A 16,658-nucleotide genomic window follows, 5' to 3' on the forward strand; every position below is an offset into this window, starting at 1 on the left:
GTTTTGTTTGGATGATTGCCATCCTAACTGGTGTGAGATGATATCTTATTGTGGTTTTGATTTGCATTTGCTTAGTGATTAGTGAGCTCATATCCACTTTTACTTGAACAGGAAGCAACATCTGCCACTTTTGCTCTTAGCTTCCTGGCAAGAACTAGTTATGTGGCTTTAACGTAACTGTGGGAGGATGGGAAATGTAAGTGAGTCCATGGACTGATTAGTGACCTGTGTGTCACTGACATGTAGTGTTCCCAGTGATGATGGCTTGGTGAACACAGGCTTCAGAGGCAAGCCAACCATACTGTTGGGAAACTTTGGTTTTCATGGTGAAGGGCGTATACTGGCTAAGTTCCATTTCTCCTTCCCCCTACTTATAAAAATGTGTTTTTGTGACCACTGACAAAAATCAGCTGTATTAAGAGTATAGAAAGAGGCCTTTGGAGATTCATACATTAAAGAAAACTTTTTTAAAATAATGAAAAAGAAGAATAGTATAGTGAACAGTATTATATCCTTTACCTTGTCTGTATTACATCTAGAATTATTGAAATTCTCAATCTCAAGGTTAATCTCAATCTTCAGTTGGTCTTAAGTCTTCAGAATGGAACTGAATAACCATAAGTACTACCTTAGATGAGTGAGATTTAGGAAATAGATTTAACATGAACCTTGTGATGACTATTTACATATTGGCTGGCAGTCTTAAAATTGATCCTTGTCTGCTATATTTTGTCCAGTATAGTTCTTGAAATATATGTTTGTAAAGAATGATTATTATAAATAGATTTTAAGAGGAACATACTAGACTTTAGTCTCTCAAGAAAAATAGTCTCTCCTTCCCCAAATGCTTTATGGATATGTTTCCATAATTCTTTCCTTGATCAATTTAAGAGCTTTTCCATGGAAAGGATTTTTTTTTAATGTTTATTTATTTATTTTTGAGAGAGAGACAGAGAGAGAGAGAGAGAGAGAGAGAGAGAGAGAGATGTGCATGTGAAAGAGAGTGTGAGCAGGGAGAGGCAGAGAGAGAGGTAGAGAGAGAATCCCAAGCAGGCTCTGTGCTGTCAGCATGGAGCTGGATGTGGGACTCAATGTTGTGGACAGTGAGCTCATGACCTGAGCCAAAATCAAGAGTCAGACGTTTAACTGACTGAGCTACCCAGGCACCCCTCATGGAAAGGATTTTTCTTTTTTCTTTTCTTTTCTTTTCCTTTCTTTTCTTTTTTCTTCTCTTTCTTTCTTTCTTTTTAATTTGCAATACTTTACATGAGTGGCTAGTACATTGGGAATAATTTTCTCGAAAATGTAAACTGAAAATAAATATTTGCATGTAGTGTACCAAATCTGATTCTTTTTCCCACCAGCCAGATCATGTCTCCTAGATTCTAACTCCTGTGTTATAATGCCGCTTGCGCTATCTTTGTCTTTTACTTTAGTCTTTTACTACTCGTGTTTTACAAAGGCCTTTTGTTTTCATAAATATATTTATATCATAGAACTTTCAGGAGCACAGTAGGTAATTATAAGTGTTTAATAGTTATCTTATAGTTTAGCCACTGGGAAACTTTACTTAGTATTACCTTTTCACATCTGCATTACAGTTAATGGGGGTTAATAACAACCCTGGGACAGTTCTAGTCATCCTGTATTTTATTTCTTTGGTTAGTTGAAAGTTCCTGATATTCATCAAGTACACGAGATAAATAGCTAATGTGGCATTTGATTAATCAAATTTGGTTAATCAAAGGCATATTCTTTGTGTGTCTGGATTGGAATAAACTCCTTTATACTAAGAATATATTTTTTTCTTAGGCAACAGAGATTATGCCAAGGATGATCCATTGGAGTTTAAGTCCCACCAGTGGTTTGGAGCATCTGTGAGATCAAAACAAGATAAAATTTTGGTAAGTCTTTTGGATATTTACTTGTAGGTGAGTTTTGTCAATTTATGTGGAAACACAGAAAAGTTTCTGCTTGAAAGCTAGTAGTAAAACTCAGTGCGCTCAGGAGTACAGGACAAGATGAGATAAGATAGCCCTGATCAAAGGCCGTCCTATCAAAGATCTTCTGTGTCCTGCCCTTCACAGACTTGCTTTCTGATACTTTCTACCTTCATTCCTGCCTCGTTACCTTCTCCACTCTTGTTGATCCTTCCCCTCAGGGTGTTTCTGTCCAGCCGGGTTCAGGATGAGTGTGCCTGTGATTAATCACAGGCACTAATACCTCTTTTTAAAAACACAGCAGCCTTCCCTTTGCCTCTTTCCCCTGCTATGCCACATTCCTTGCTCCTCTTTTCAGAAACTTTTTCAGTGTTTTCTTCAGTTATCCCCTCTACTTCTTTACTGCCTGTTCTTTTCCCAACCACAGTCAAACTCAGGTAGGCATGGCTAAAGTCACCCTTGGCTTTCAGGTCACTGAAATCACTGGTACTTGTTGAATGTTTCTTGCCACTCAGCACCACTCAACAAGGTCAGTTAGCCCACTCTTTTTGAACTGCTTTTCTTCCCTTGGCTTCTGGAGCACTGTACTTTCTTGGTTTTCTCCCATCTCCCTGTCTGATCCTCACTATCTTTTTGAGCAGCTCCTCTTCTGCTCAGTTTCTAAGTGTTGAGTGTCCTGGGCTGGGTTCTGGGCCACCATCTTCTCTAACTACACCTTTTACCTGGCTGTTCCTATCCTGTCCCATGGCTGTAAATACAGTCTATATGTCATAATCCCTAAAGCTAAATCTCTATTTCTCAATTCTCCCTGGATTTTCAGAGTGTTTCCGAACTAGCTATATGGCATTTCCATTTGGATATCTCCTGTGTTACTCAAAATGAACATAGCCAAAATAGAACTCTTGTTACCCTTCATCAGAAAGGAAAAAACACGAAGATAATGCTCTCCATATAAAACTTCCCCAGCCTGTTTACAGCCATGACTCTCTATCCCCTCCACCAGCAAGCCCTATCAATTCTGCCTCCAGAATGTATCCCATATCCATCTAGAAATCATCACCTGCACTGTTTCCACCCTGTACCCAGCCACTATTGTAACCTCCCTGGGTTCCTGCAGTGGCGCATCTCCTCTGCTTCCTGTCCTGCAGTCCATCCTCTGCAGTTCCTCCTCTGCAATTCTTTTTCCAGAGGAGGCCCAGAGTGAACCAGAGCATTTCATCTTCTTAATTAAAACCGTCAGGTGGCTTTATAGAGTTCAAATCCCCGCTTATCCTGGCTTATAAGCATCCCCACAACCAGGTCACTGGCTCTTGTCTCTTTGGCATCATCTCACTCCGTCTTGCAGGCTTTAGCCACACTAATCTCCATCCCTTCCATGTGCCAGGTCACTGCAGTTAGTACCTTAGTGTCTTTGTTCCCTGTCCCTGTTTTATGCTCACCTTGTTGATTTTCACTTGGCTAGCTCCTTGTCATTCTGACTTCAGCTTTCATTTCTTTTCCCCAGAAAGCCCTTCCCTGTTGTAATTACCTGCATAGTATTTATTGCTGTTTTTAAAAATATGATGGTGGGGCATTAGGGAAGAATTTGTTTAGGAGCTGAAATTTCAAAGGAAGTCTACAGGATGTGTCTAATTGGAGGTCAAGGATGGGGTTGAGAGTGGGTCATTCTAGGCACAAAGCAAAGAAGCAGAAGTAAGCAGGTGCAAATAGTCCTTATACACGAAACATCAAGTACATATAGAGAAGTAGCAACAATCATCTCCTTTCACTTTTTTCAGGGTAAATATAGAGTAACCCACTGTTGAAGTCTGCAGCATTTGTGTTAATGTTTTGCTTCAAAAAGTATTACAGAAAGTTCATTGAACTTTTTTGCCAGCAAGTTAAACTGTTACATTTTGGTAGATTACTATGTTATTAAAGCATACATTATTCTACTGCTCATGCATGGCGTTAAAATCCATAACTCTGAAAACAGAAGGGTCACAATTTATTTGGAAAGTAGATCAAATGAGCACTGCAAAGTCTTTTACTTTTTTCTTAATAATAAATTATTTGCTTTATAATTTAGGGTGTAGTCTATGTGTGTAAGAATGTTATTTAGTTACAGTGTTGATTCGATCAGCTTAGTGCTGATCAAAAAAAGTGCTACATGAAATAATTTTGCCATTTTGAAAATGAAATATGTGAAAAAGGTACTTATCACTGTTGTGATCTGGAATTCATAGTATAGGATAGGTGTGGTTACTTTCTATTAATGCTTAGAAAGTGTTGTTCAATTCTGGGGTAGTGTAGATTGTCTGAAACACTAATGTTTTCAGGGAATTTTTATGTTGTGGACCACCACCTTTGATTTCAGGCCTGTGCCCCACTGTACCACTGGAGGACTGAAATGAAACAGGAGAGAGAGCCAGTTGGAACATGCTTTCTTCAGGATGGAGCAAAGACTGTAGAGTATGCTCCATGCAGATCAAGTATGTATAAGAAGTGGACCAACTTTTAAATGAGGGTTGGGAAGCCTAATTTGTTAAAAGTGTGTGTGTGTGTGTGTGTGTGTGTGTGTGTGTGTGTGTGTGTGTCTAAAAATTGTAGACATGTTGTGTTAGTCAAAAGATGTTCCATTGACCTTCTCTAACACAGATGCGGGACTTCCTAAAACAAAAGAAGCTGATGCAGTAGGTCTACCTCAGGCCTGTGTACCTGCATTTTTAGGAAAACTCCTCAAGGCGATTTGATGGATACCAGAGTTTAAGAACTAGAGCTTTATATTAATAATGTTTTATATATATATATATATATATGTATATATATATGTATATATGTACAGAGTTTATATAGGAAGGTAAAACATTGAGCTCAGGACTCTGAGTCTGAATTTGCCTCCTTTTATTATTTTTTTAATTAAACAAATTTTGTTTTAAGATTTTATTTTTAAGTAATCTCCACACCCAACATGAGGCTTGAACTCACAGCCTTGAAATCAAGAGTCACACACTCCACCAACTGAGCCAGCCAGGCACTCCTCCTAAGTCAGTTTCTTTGTCAGTCTGTTATCAACCTTACTCTTCTTTTGATGATCCAAAAGATCTCTTTGTTGTCTAACACTATTTGAAATTTCAAATGAAATTCATGTGGTGACTAAAGGTGATTTTTGAGTCCTTACAATTTTGATCGTGCTTTTCCAAAGGAGATTCCAGTTCTTTTGCCTTCCCGTCTTTGTTCAGTGACCACCACTCCAGATCGTCTTTATACAAGAAATGTAAAAATAGCTTACTGAAGTGCCTTATGGTATTTATATCCAGAGCACTTTTTAGGCTGTTTCTTTTTTTATGTTCCATTGGTCACCAGATAGTTTAGTAGAGAGAATCAGGAACAGAAGTAGAACATGTAAGACTGTTAACTGCTAGATTCTTTTCATCCGTGTTAGGTGACTTGGGACACCAGGCCAAAGGAACTGTTCAGTCCTTAAAATTTTAAGCAGTTGAACTTCCAAGAAGCTGCAGATGGTTTTATTAACGCTTATTTCTTCACCCACCGACTTGACCCTGCATGTTGTGAGAAGTAAACATCAAAAGAATGATACGTCCCTAGAAGTGCATTGTTTATTTGGATTGGTCAGAAAGCACACCGCATCACAGGACAGAGGAGGCTGGCAGCTTTCTACTCCGTGTTTGATGCTATCTGTATCACCACCTTTATGTTGCTGTTTGGGTTAGAGTCCTGTCGTCTTTTTGGTATGTGGAAAATGTGAGGATTCAATTTGTGTTTGCAATTTCTGTATTGCAAAAATGTTGCTATTGTGAGAAGGCAATTTTATAGCTATGAGGAATGAGCTAACTCTTGCCCGCCAGGTTTGTAACTTACCATTTATGTGATGGACATAAAGGTAAAAATCACCCTATTCTCATATGATAGATGTGGGAACTGAGATTCAGATTGTTGGAAGTAATTTTTTCCTACATCTTTTAGTAGTGAGTGATCTAATGAGGACTTGAACCCAGTTCTGTCTTATTCCAAAGGAGCTCTTCCCTTGTAAATACTAACAATGGAATATGTTTTCCATTTCAATTGCCTCAGTGTTAACCACAGTTTTTCCTTAAAGAATACATTGTGCTTTCATGAATACAGGTTTGGATAATTCTGGGTGTGTGAAATACTTGGTACCCTTCTGAAAGCAAGCATTCTAGAAATGATCCATTCATGTGGATATACTGTTAGATTAGGCTAGTGTTGTTTTTTCATTTTGCCTTTTCTGTAGTGACCATTTTTTTTTTCTCAACATGTATTTAAAGGATGAAGGCAGTATTTGCATGATGTATCTGTTACATAATGCTTTTGCTTATTTGGTTTAGGCACAGAAATTGTAAATATAGGCACAAAAATTATAAACTCATTTTAACCCTTATTTTCTAAATTATTTAACATCCAAATCAGGTCAGCAAACTGGCTTGTGAGCCTCTTTTTGTAAATAAAATTTTATTGGAAAGCAGCCACACCCATTTGTTTACATGTTGTTTATAAAGGGAGAGTTAAATAGTTGCCACAGAGACTGGCTGGCCCCTAAGTCTGAAATATTTGCCATATGGTCCTTCACAGAAAGTTTGCTGATCGTTAATCAAATAATAAAACCTAAAATCTTAGAAAAAGCAAAAGAATAACCTCAAAACATCAAAGTGAGTGCCTTTCATCCTAATAAATCTAGCTTTCAGTATCCATTGATCACTGTACATGTTTTCTGGCTCAAACTTTGAAATATGAAGCTATGTACAGACCCAAATTACGAAGAGCAACTTGACCAGAGGTGAAGAAATGCTCAGGAGTGGGAATCTGAGAACCTGGGTTTATTCTAGCATTTTGTCAGCAACCTGGCAATAGCTATTGGTGGTACACTTAACCACTCTGGGCCTTTGTTTTCACTATTAGTAAAACACTGATTTGGTTAAAAGACTTCAGAGATAGAGTTTTTGTATTTTGTATCTTCTTCATGCTTCCATAGATTGTTCAACCAATGATTGATTTTGCATGGGGGTGCCAGTTTTGAAGGGCTAAGTTGCTAACTTCTTGATAACTTTGCTTGTTTTGGTAGTGGTAGTTTGTAGGGGGTTGTTGTTTGTTTGCTTTTGTTTTCAACACGACCTGTGTGGGCACGCTGGACATGAAACTTCATTGTCTGTGAAAAATTTTCCTTGTTCCTGATTATGTTTGCTTTTGGCTTTTCATAACCATCTGTGACCTAATGGCTTTACACAATAGGCCAGATGACTTTCTGTTCTAAAAGTGCCTGACCCACAAATCATTTAACTTACATGCTCTTAATTCCATGATCAGACTGAGTCCTTTGTTCCTTCCGCTTTCTGATGACATTTGTACATAGATTTTTCTCAGTAATGATAATGAGCTGGCTTTTCTTTCCCCTTGATTGTTAACTCAGGAAATTACAAGCACATTGCTGATTTGAGATAGTGCAGTTTAGTGGTGTGGACACACCTGGGCTCAGATCCTTGCTTTCTTATTTACTAGCTGGTTGACTGTGGTCAAGTTACTTAAGTTTCTGTAAGGCTTAGTTTCCTTATCTGTAAATTGTGAATAATACTAGTATCTCTCATAGGATTGCTGTAAGATTTAAACGATCATACCTTGGAAAATGCTTTCATACAGTACCTGGCTCGCAGAAGGGGCTTTGTGAACATTAACTGCTCTTACTATCATAATCAGTAATATTATTTATAATGCTGTCGGGCTTGATGAATGGGAGAAATATTATTCATCTGTAGAAATAAAAACAAAAGCCTTCACTGAAATAGTTGTAGTTAACATAAAATTCTTCACATTGTCATAAACATTCAGTTTAATATGTATCTGTTAATAAAATTTTAAAGGACAGTCATGTTTTCTTGCTGGGATGTTCTGAGAAACCAAATAAAGGAGATAACTGTACAGTATGATAATCAAAAAGGGATGTCTCTAAAAATAGCCTGAAATAGTTCCCTAAATACAACTTGAAGAAAGGAAATAAAGAGCCAACTTGAGGTCGGAGCAGACTTCCTCAGTATGATTCACTAGACACTGGAAACCCCAGCCCCACATTCTCCCATTCCCTCCTGTTAAAAAAAATTCACACTGGGGCAGCATTACACTCTTGAGGCCTTAAATAAAACAACTTCTAAATTTAGTTATTAAGTGTGTAATCTTGGGGCAGTTCCCACATTTTAAAATGGGTTCAAAAATTTTGATGGGAATATTTGGAAATTGTCCTTTCAGTTATACTGAAAATAGATATTTTTGGTTCCTGTGTTTGGGTGGCAAGTTTAGTAATACGAAAGCATAATTACTTACATATTGTAATTCTCTATAGGAAATGCTTGATAACTAAAGAGTAGTATTTTTATTGTTCCTTGTTATCCTCGAAATAAAACAAGGGAGAGCCTTCAGATTCATCCTTACCTGTGTTCTAGGTCCAGTTTTACTCATGATTAGAGTTAATCTAAATGAACTGGCTACTTGTCCAGAAATTGTCCCCTTGTGAGAACTACAAAATAAAGGGTAACTACAAAAGAGTCAAACTGTTGAGTCTGTTATCATTTGGAAAATAGTGTCGTGTTTAAAGATGTTCACTTTCATTAGACTGCAGTTCTAAATATGTTGTGAAGATAGTTTTGTATTTTGCTCTTTGCTGAATATTAAGTTAGGGTCTGGCCCTCTCCCAAAATCCTGAAGTACGTTTTTAATAGATTTGTTGTTGTTGTTGTTGTTGGCTGTAAAATGTGTGTGTAGTCAGTATGTATTAGGAGTGTATGTATCTCCTTACTGGTATTCATAATAAATTTGTAGAGTGCTAACTGGAATTTCAAATTCAAACTGGAATTTTACTTGTAGATCACAACTCATCTTTGTTTCATGAAATCAGAATAGTGGATCATAACCAGTAATTCTTTTTTAAAAGGAGTGAAAAAATAGAAAGTATCAGAATATATTGTCCATGGTAATAGTGATAGTTTTGTGAAATTTTGTCTTATTCATGTATCTGTTATACACACATACAATAACATACATGTTGGGTTATATGGACTGTGATATAAAATATAGTCTTGCTGTGGGTTATGGTTAAAAATAAGTTTGAAATCTACCATCTTAGGTGATGTTTCTATTTCCTGGTGACCATTCCGGATACATTGATCTCTCTCTATTGCCATTATCTGAGAGAATGGTGCTGGTAAAAATGCATAGTAACTTTTTTAGAGTGTGATAATAACTCATTAAATGCCACATTAAATGAACACTCCCAGTTCAACAATACATTATCTTATGATTACAGTGATACAGATTTTTCTCATGTTTTGTTTTATGTCATTTGTTTGTTTTTGGGTTTGTGTATATTTCCAATCTTTTTATTTTAGAAAATATTGATGCTGATGGACAGGGATTTTGTCAAGGAGGATTCAGCATTGATTTTACCAAAGTAAGTTCTCATTTAAGACTGAATGAGATTCAGATCTACCTCATTATCTAAACCATTGTTAAAAATTACTTGCTCAATACTTCAGCTTCTTTATAATTATTACCTGTTCTATGAAAACACCTAATAAAAATGTCCCATGCATTTTGATATTCTTTGCCTCATATTCTCTCCCTAGTGGACGTTGCCTATTTGAAATAGACATCAAAATGAGAGTGGGGGACACTAAAAGATCTCAGTGGATGACAGATAACTATTATGACTTTATATTAAAATTTCTAATTAGATAAATTTATATAGTACTAAAGTTTTGTCTTTTTGATTGAAATTCACAGAAGCTGTCACTGGGAGCTTGATTACAGAATTAGAGTTTAGTTACATAAAAGCTCAGAAACATGCATGCTTGCCATCTATTATGTGCCTACAGGCACCAAGTAAAGCTGAAGCAGCTTAATTATTGTGAAACATCTCAGATGCGTGACTCTGTATTTTTAACTAAGCGAGCATGCTCTCCAGAGTTGACAGTTTTTATCTGTTTTCCTGAAATAACAATTCAGTTTATGTTTTCAAAGGAAATTTTTCTTAAATACTTTTCCTTATGTCATTTTCTTTTGTGTATGTGGGGATTTTTTTGGTGAGTATGTGAAAATATTGAATATCAAATTGAGAATATTAATTTCTCTATTTGAGATAGAAATCTCAAATATATTAATTAAAAATAGAGCTTCCTTAGAAAGCTTAATATGGCTTTCTTAGAAAGTATGAGCAACAAATGCCATAAATTTACTAAAATGATATAAACTACAATCATGTAATTCAGAAAATTAATAAAGCATTTTCTTGTTTTTTTTAATTTATATTTTATCTTTATTTAAAAAAATTTTTTTCTAGACTGGGATTATAATTGTAGTTAACTTTCCTTATTACATAATTGATTTAAGTCATTCAATTTGAAACTCATAATTCAAAATTTACTCATAATTACTCATAATTCAAAATTTGAGGACACAAAACAAAGAGAGGTAAAGTATATTAATAATATTAGGTTAAGCTTCCATGATATATTTTCAAAGAGGTGTTATATTTTAAAAAGTCCCTATGTTTTCTGTACCTATGCGTATGTAACTATAACCCCAGAAATATTCTCATATAGCAACCATTCACTACTAAATTAGTTATTTACTTTCTTTAACTCATTTCTGGAAAAAAGGTGTCATTTTACAGCAGACAACTTAGAAGTACCTTTTACATAGCCAGGACAGGAAATTGTCTGTTGAAAGCTTGAAAGGGCTATATGTATGTTTGGAGGGGAAGAATTACGTTTTTTGTCTCCAGGGGGGAAGAAATGTCCAAAACATTATGCTCAAACACTTAATACAGTTATCTTGAATTAGATATTTATAGTTGGTTACAGATACAAGAAATGCTAGTCAAGTGTAAATTGTATATATTATATACCCTGAAAAATTTACCTTCTAACTTCATTCCTGTTTAGATCTGCAAGACACTAAAAATAATTTTTCATTAGCCAAAGAATTTAAAAATTTTTTATTTTATTTATTTATTTATTTTTTTAAGTTTATTTATTTTGAGAGAAGGGGCAGAGAGAGAGTGTGAGAGAGAGAATCCCAAGCAGGGTCCACACTGTCAGCACGGAGCTGAATGCGAGGCTCGAACTCATGAACTGTGAGATCATGACCTGAGCCGAAATCAAGAGTCAGATGCCTAACTGACTGAGCCACTCAGGTGCTCTCAAAGCATTAAAAAAAATTTTTTTTTAATTTTATTTTAGAGAGAGAGAGTGTGTGAGCAGGGGAGGGCAGAGGAAGAGAGAGAGAGAGAGAGAGAGAGAGAGAGAGAGAGAGAGAGATTGATTGATTGATTGAGAATCCCAAGCAGGCTCCATGCCCAGCACAGAGCCCAACATGGTGCTCGATCCCACAACCCTGGGATCATGACCCGAGCCAAAACCAAGCGTCACATACTTGACTGAGCTTCCCGAGGCATCTCTGGCCAAAAAAATTTTAATGGTTACTAGAAAGAAAATTTGCCTATATAGTCACAAATGTAGTATACAAAATTAATGACTTTTTGTTTTACTATAACTCAAAAATATTTTATAGTAGTACTTCCTAACAAGTTGCGAACCAGCCAGATCTATAGAATCAATGTGTGTATATATTTGTATATTTTCATATATTAATAGTCATAACTTTTAAAACATTTTTTATTGTATTTTAGAAAAGTACAATGAAAATTTACTGAAAATGAGTTAGGAGAGTTTGAGATTTGTGATTTTGTTTTATGTTTATATAGCTTTTATGTGTATTAAATATCACATATATATATATGGCTTTTGTGGGTATTACATTGCTTTCAGTTTTTAAATCTACCTATTTTTAAATATGTATTTTTTTGTTGTTTGATTTAATCTAGGCTGACAGAGTACTTCTTGGTGGTCCTGGTAGCTTTTATTGGCAAGGTAGGTTGATATATTTTTTTAAAGTTATGTATTTATTTTGAGAGAGAGAGGGGGAGAGAGAGAGAGAGAGAGAGAGAGAGAGAGAGAGAGAGAGGGAGCGAGCATGAGTAGGGAGAGGGGCAGAGAGAGAGGAGAGAGAACATCCCAAGCAGGCTCCATATGGTCAATGCAGAGCCCTACATGGGACTCAATCTCACTAACCATGAGATCATGACCTGAGCAGAAATCAGTAGTGAAGAGTCATATGCTTAATTGACTGAGCCACCCAAGCACCCCTAGGATAATATTTTTTAAATTACTCAGTAATGATTGTGTTTAATGCTTGCTTGGCTTACCATGTGCCTATATGATTTTTTGAATTATTTTAAAGAAAGAAATTGAGAAATACAATTTAAATGTGTAATTGCTATCTGTTTCACAGTATTTTTTTAAAAGCACTGTAACATCCTATGTATAATATAATATATAGAAAATTTGTGGCATAGTATAATACATAATATATATTATATATATTTTTAGTAGAAAGTAAACAATATTTTTAAAGTAAATTATAAAGTAAGTCTACAAAGTAATTTAAAACAATTTATTTTTATTGTCTGTGATACATGCTTTCTTGTCTCTGTACTCTAGAGTCTATAGTATAAACATTAGGAAGTGTGTGGAACTGATCTATGCAGGCAAATTGTGGTAATCTGAAAGCTCATGGTTTTAAAGTATTTTCAATTTGTTCATTAGAATATTTAAATGGTTATTTTCTCATTAACCATTGACATCATGAATGACTTCTTCGTTTTGGGGAGCTTTTAAAATAGTGGGTCTTAGGAAGTTTCAAAAGAATGTAATTAAACTGGTGTCAATATAAAGATAAAACACTGCATTCTTCAGTCATTCTGGGAGGCCCAATAAAATTACTATTTGAACAAATGCATAACATCATTATTTGCTGAAAGTTTGAAAACAGGTACCTAAATTTGCTTACTTGCTTTATGTTTCATTTATGATTATATACACACAATTATATATTTAATTTATTCACGTTTGTTTTCTGCTAATAAATGCTATTCACAGAGTCAGAACTTTTGTTTCTTGGCATTCTGACATTTAAGCATTATCAGTATTTGGAAGAACTGGAAAAACCTGTGACTGCATGGATGTGCAAGTTACTTTCTAATTCTGAATTTTACTTCTGTATTCAACACTGTGCTTTCCTTACTTGCTTTTCCATAGGAAAACCCACACTTGCTTTTGTTTCACAGAAAGGGAAACTCAAGAAAGAGATTTACTGAAGGGGAAAATAGGATAGAAAGACAATAAGAAGGAATGAGAAATAGGAGTAAATAAAAAGTTGAAAGGGATGACAAAGGAGGGAATGAAGAAAAGAGAAAAATGAGGGAAAGATGAATCAGCATGTGAGATACACTAAATGAAAGAATTTGGATTCCTGTGAACTATATACATTTATTGAAAAATGAAATGATTTAGGAAGATTCTAATTGAGTTTTCGAGTTTTAAAATGAACACAAAAATAATTCTAATCGCATATGAGATTAATACTTTCTAGTAAGAGAAAAAACATGGAATTATTTTTCTTCTCCATTGCTAGTTATGTAATTCGGTGGAGAGGAGGGAAGTGTCTGCTGGGATGCCTGGGAACCAAAGACTGATTTTGTAATTCTCAGTCAGGACTGATAGTTATCTCTGCCTTTTTAAGAGACACAGCTGTGAACATGTTTAAATGATGAGTTTTTTTAATACCTTGAGTACTATACAGTATCTGTATTCATTCCTATTTAAAAATTAGGACAAATACATCAATACCATGTTGATTTGAGTTTTATTAGTAAATGGTCTAGGGAATGTAACTGAAAGACTCAGTAGCTGGGCAGAGAATATTTTGTTCTAATGAGATTAAAATCATCCAGTTTTACCCTGAATTAATAGGTATGTCAGAATGAATTTTTCCACAGATCTCAGAATTATCTCTATACGAATAGAGAAAATTGTAATGTTTTACTCAAAAGAGATGATAGAATTTTCCTGTGTTCTTTGATTCAAGAAATATTTGTTGAATTCCTGCTATGCGTTAGGTCTGTTTAGGCACAGAGGATAAATTATTGACCCAAACAGAAAGTGTTCCTACCTTTAAACTAAACCTTTGTGACTGGACAGATTGGAACAGACTGATAAATGTTGGCTATGAGGTTTTTTTCTGAAACAGCAGAAATGAGGAGATCATGTTCTTCATGTATGGAGATGGCATTTTGATAAGTCAGCCAACTTTTCTTGGGGTCGGGAACAATCTGATTTTTGTGTAGTGCTTTAGATTTCTTGGCTACCTTAAGGTTGTGAAGAAAAGTGAACTCACCCATTCAGGCCTCTTCATAAAGGTATCCAAGTAATTTGTGGAAAAAAACAATCGATTCATTCTTCTTATAACAGTAAAGGTAATTATTTAAGTAGATTTTCAAACTCTTTTTTAAAAATTTTTTTTAATGTTTATTTTTGAGAGAGAGACAGAGGGTGAGTGGGGGAGGGGCAGAGAGAGGGAGACAGAATCCGAAGTAGGCTCCGAGTTCTGAGCTGTCAGCATAGAACCTGACGCTGAGCTTGAACTCTCAGACCTTGAGATTATGACCTGAACTGAAGTTGGATGCTTAACCCACTGAGCCACCCAGGCACTCCTAGCAGTGACTAATTTTAAGAACTAGCTTGAACAGAACATCAACTTTCAGATTGAGCATTATGGAGAGTTATTTAAGGCTAATAATTAGAAATACCAATCTCTCTTTTTTTAAAGATTTTATATTTATTTTTAAGTAATCTCTACACCCAGTGTGGGTCTCAAACTCACGATGCTGAGACCAAGGGTCACATGCTCCACTGACTGAGCCAGCTGGGCACCCCTTGAATGCTATTTACTCTTGTGCTGGTGCCATCCATCATCTGCATCATAAATTCCCATTAGAAAGTTATTATATATTTTTCAGGTCAGCTCATTTCGGATCAAGTGGCAGAAATTGTATCTAAATATGACCCCAAAGTTTACAGCATCCAGTATAATAACCAGTTGGCAACTCGGACTGCTCAAGCTATTTTTGATGACAGTTACTTGGGTAAGTAAAACCAAAATATGGATTCATTATATGGAGTTGCAGTGTATTTGCCCTGTATTTGCATATGCTGCTTTAAGCAGGACAATCTTTTATGTTGAATTTTTTTTAAATATAAGGAACAGGAACATAACTTCAAATTGTTAATGAATACTTAGGTTATGTTATATTTCAGTAGTTGAAATTTAGAAGTGATTATTTATACAACAATTAATAGTAATAGATAACTTTTAAAGTATGCTTATGTATTCTAGGCATTGTTCTAAGTATGCTTTATCTGTATTAATTTATTTAATCCTTACAACAGGTCTATGACAGTGTACTGCTATTATCCCTATTTTGTAGGTAAAGAAATTCAGGCACAAAAAGGCAAAATAACTTGCCTGAAGTCACTCACTTAGTAACTTGCTGTTCTAATATTCAAACCCAGGCAGTCTGACTCCTAAGCTTCTATTCTCTGTGTTATTCACTGTGTTAAACTTTGGTCTTTAAAGTTTATTAAGTTTTGTTTTCTCCCTTTAGGTTTCTCTTATTCTTTAAACCAAGGACTTAGGACAGCAGTAGTACTTTGCTGATTGAAAAAAAAATATGTTATTTTTTGCTCCTTTAAGATAAATTACAGATTTACCCTGTTTTTCTAAAATTGAGATACAGTTGACTTGTAATATTATATTACTTTTAGGTATACAACATAATGATTTGATATTTTTATATACTGTGAAATGATGGTCACAATAAGTGTAGTTAATATTCATTATCACACACAGCTACAGATGTTTTTCTTGTAATGGGAACGTTTAAATTCTACTCTTTCAATATACAACATAGTTGTATTAGTTACAGTCACCATCCTCTAGGTTATATCACGTGACTTATTTATAAGTGCACGTTTGTACCTTTTGACCACCTTCATGCATTTTGCCCACCTTTTATCCCCTGCCTCTGCTAATCTCCAATCTCTACTCTGTATCTATGAGAAATTTACCATTTTTAACTGACTCCTTTGTAAAGTTGATTAACGTCTTATTTTTCTAATAGAAGAATACTATTTGAGGGTTTAACTATTTCCTTTAGATTCATTTAGCATGTACATATGCATCTGTTACCTCTAGAGAACAAAATACTGCATAACTAAAGGAATTGTGTTGACCCTTGAACAGTGTATGACTTAGGTGCACCAATCCCTTGCACAGTCAAAAATCTGCGTGTAACTTTTTAAAAAATGTTTATGTATTTATTTATTTTGAGAGTGAGACCGAGCAAGGGAGGAGCGTGGGGCGGGGGAGGAGAGAATCCCAAGCAGGCTCTGTGTTGTCAGCACAGAGCTTGATGTGGATCTTGATCTCACAAATCATGAGATCATGACCTGAGCCAAAATCAAGACTCAGACGCTTAACCAACTGAGCCATTCAGGAGCCCCACATATAACTTTTTAAAAAAAATTTTTTTTTTAACCTTTATTTATTTTTGAGACCGAGAGAGACAGAGCATGAACGGGGGAGGGTCAAAGAGAGAGGGAGACACAGAATCTGAAACAGGCTCCAGGCTCTGAGCCACCAGCACAGAGCCCGACGCGGGGCTTGAACTCACGAACCGCGAGATCATGACCTGAGCCGAAGTCGTACGCTTAACCGACTGAGCCACCCAGGCGCCCCCCCCACATATAACTTTTG

The 16,658-nt window shown here is 35.5% G+C and overlaps 1 protein-coding gene and 1 long non-coding RNA gene across 2 annotated transcripts in view; one reads left to right on the plus strand and one right to left on the minus strand.

Annotated features, from left to right (window-relative positions):
• The window catches only part of ITGAV (integrin subunit alpha V), a 91,688-nt gene that overhangs the window by 34,746 nt on the left and 40,284 nt on the right, over positions 1–16,658 (plus strand). Inside the window, exons 3-7 of the mRNA XM_023259536.2 lie at positions 1,813–1,904; positions 4,297–4,411; positions 9,335–9,396; positions 11,830–11,875; positions 14,863–14,988. Coding sequence (XP_023115304.1) covers positions 1,813–1,904; positions 4,297–4,411; positions 9,335–9,396; positions 11,830–11,875; positions 14,863–14,988 — 441 coding nt within the window. The remainder of the gene's footprint in view (positions 1–1,812; positions 1,905–4,296; positions 4,412–9,334; positions 9,397–11,829; positions 11,876–14,862; positions 14,989–16,658) is intronic.
• LOC109502778 lies at positions 7,599–14,405 on the minus strand. The gene is made up of 2 exons (XR_002161617.3): positions 14,241–14,405; positions 7,599–7,705 (listed from the first exon to the last, which is right to left on the minus strand). It is a non-coding gene; the product is annotated as an uncharacterized LOC109502778 (long non-coding RNA).

The sequence above is a fragment of the Felis catus genome, chromosome C1, assembly GCF_018350175.1.
Source record: "Felis catus isolate Fca126 chromosome C1, F.catus_Fca126_mat1.0, whole genome shotgun sequence".
NCBI lineage: Eukaryota > Metazoa > Chordata > Mammalia > Carnivora > Felidae > Felis > Felis catus.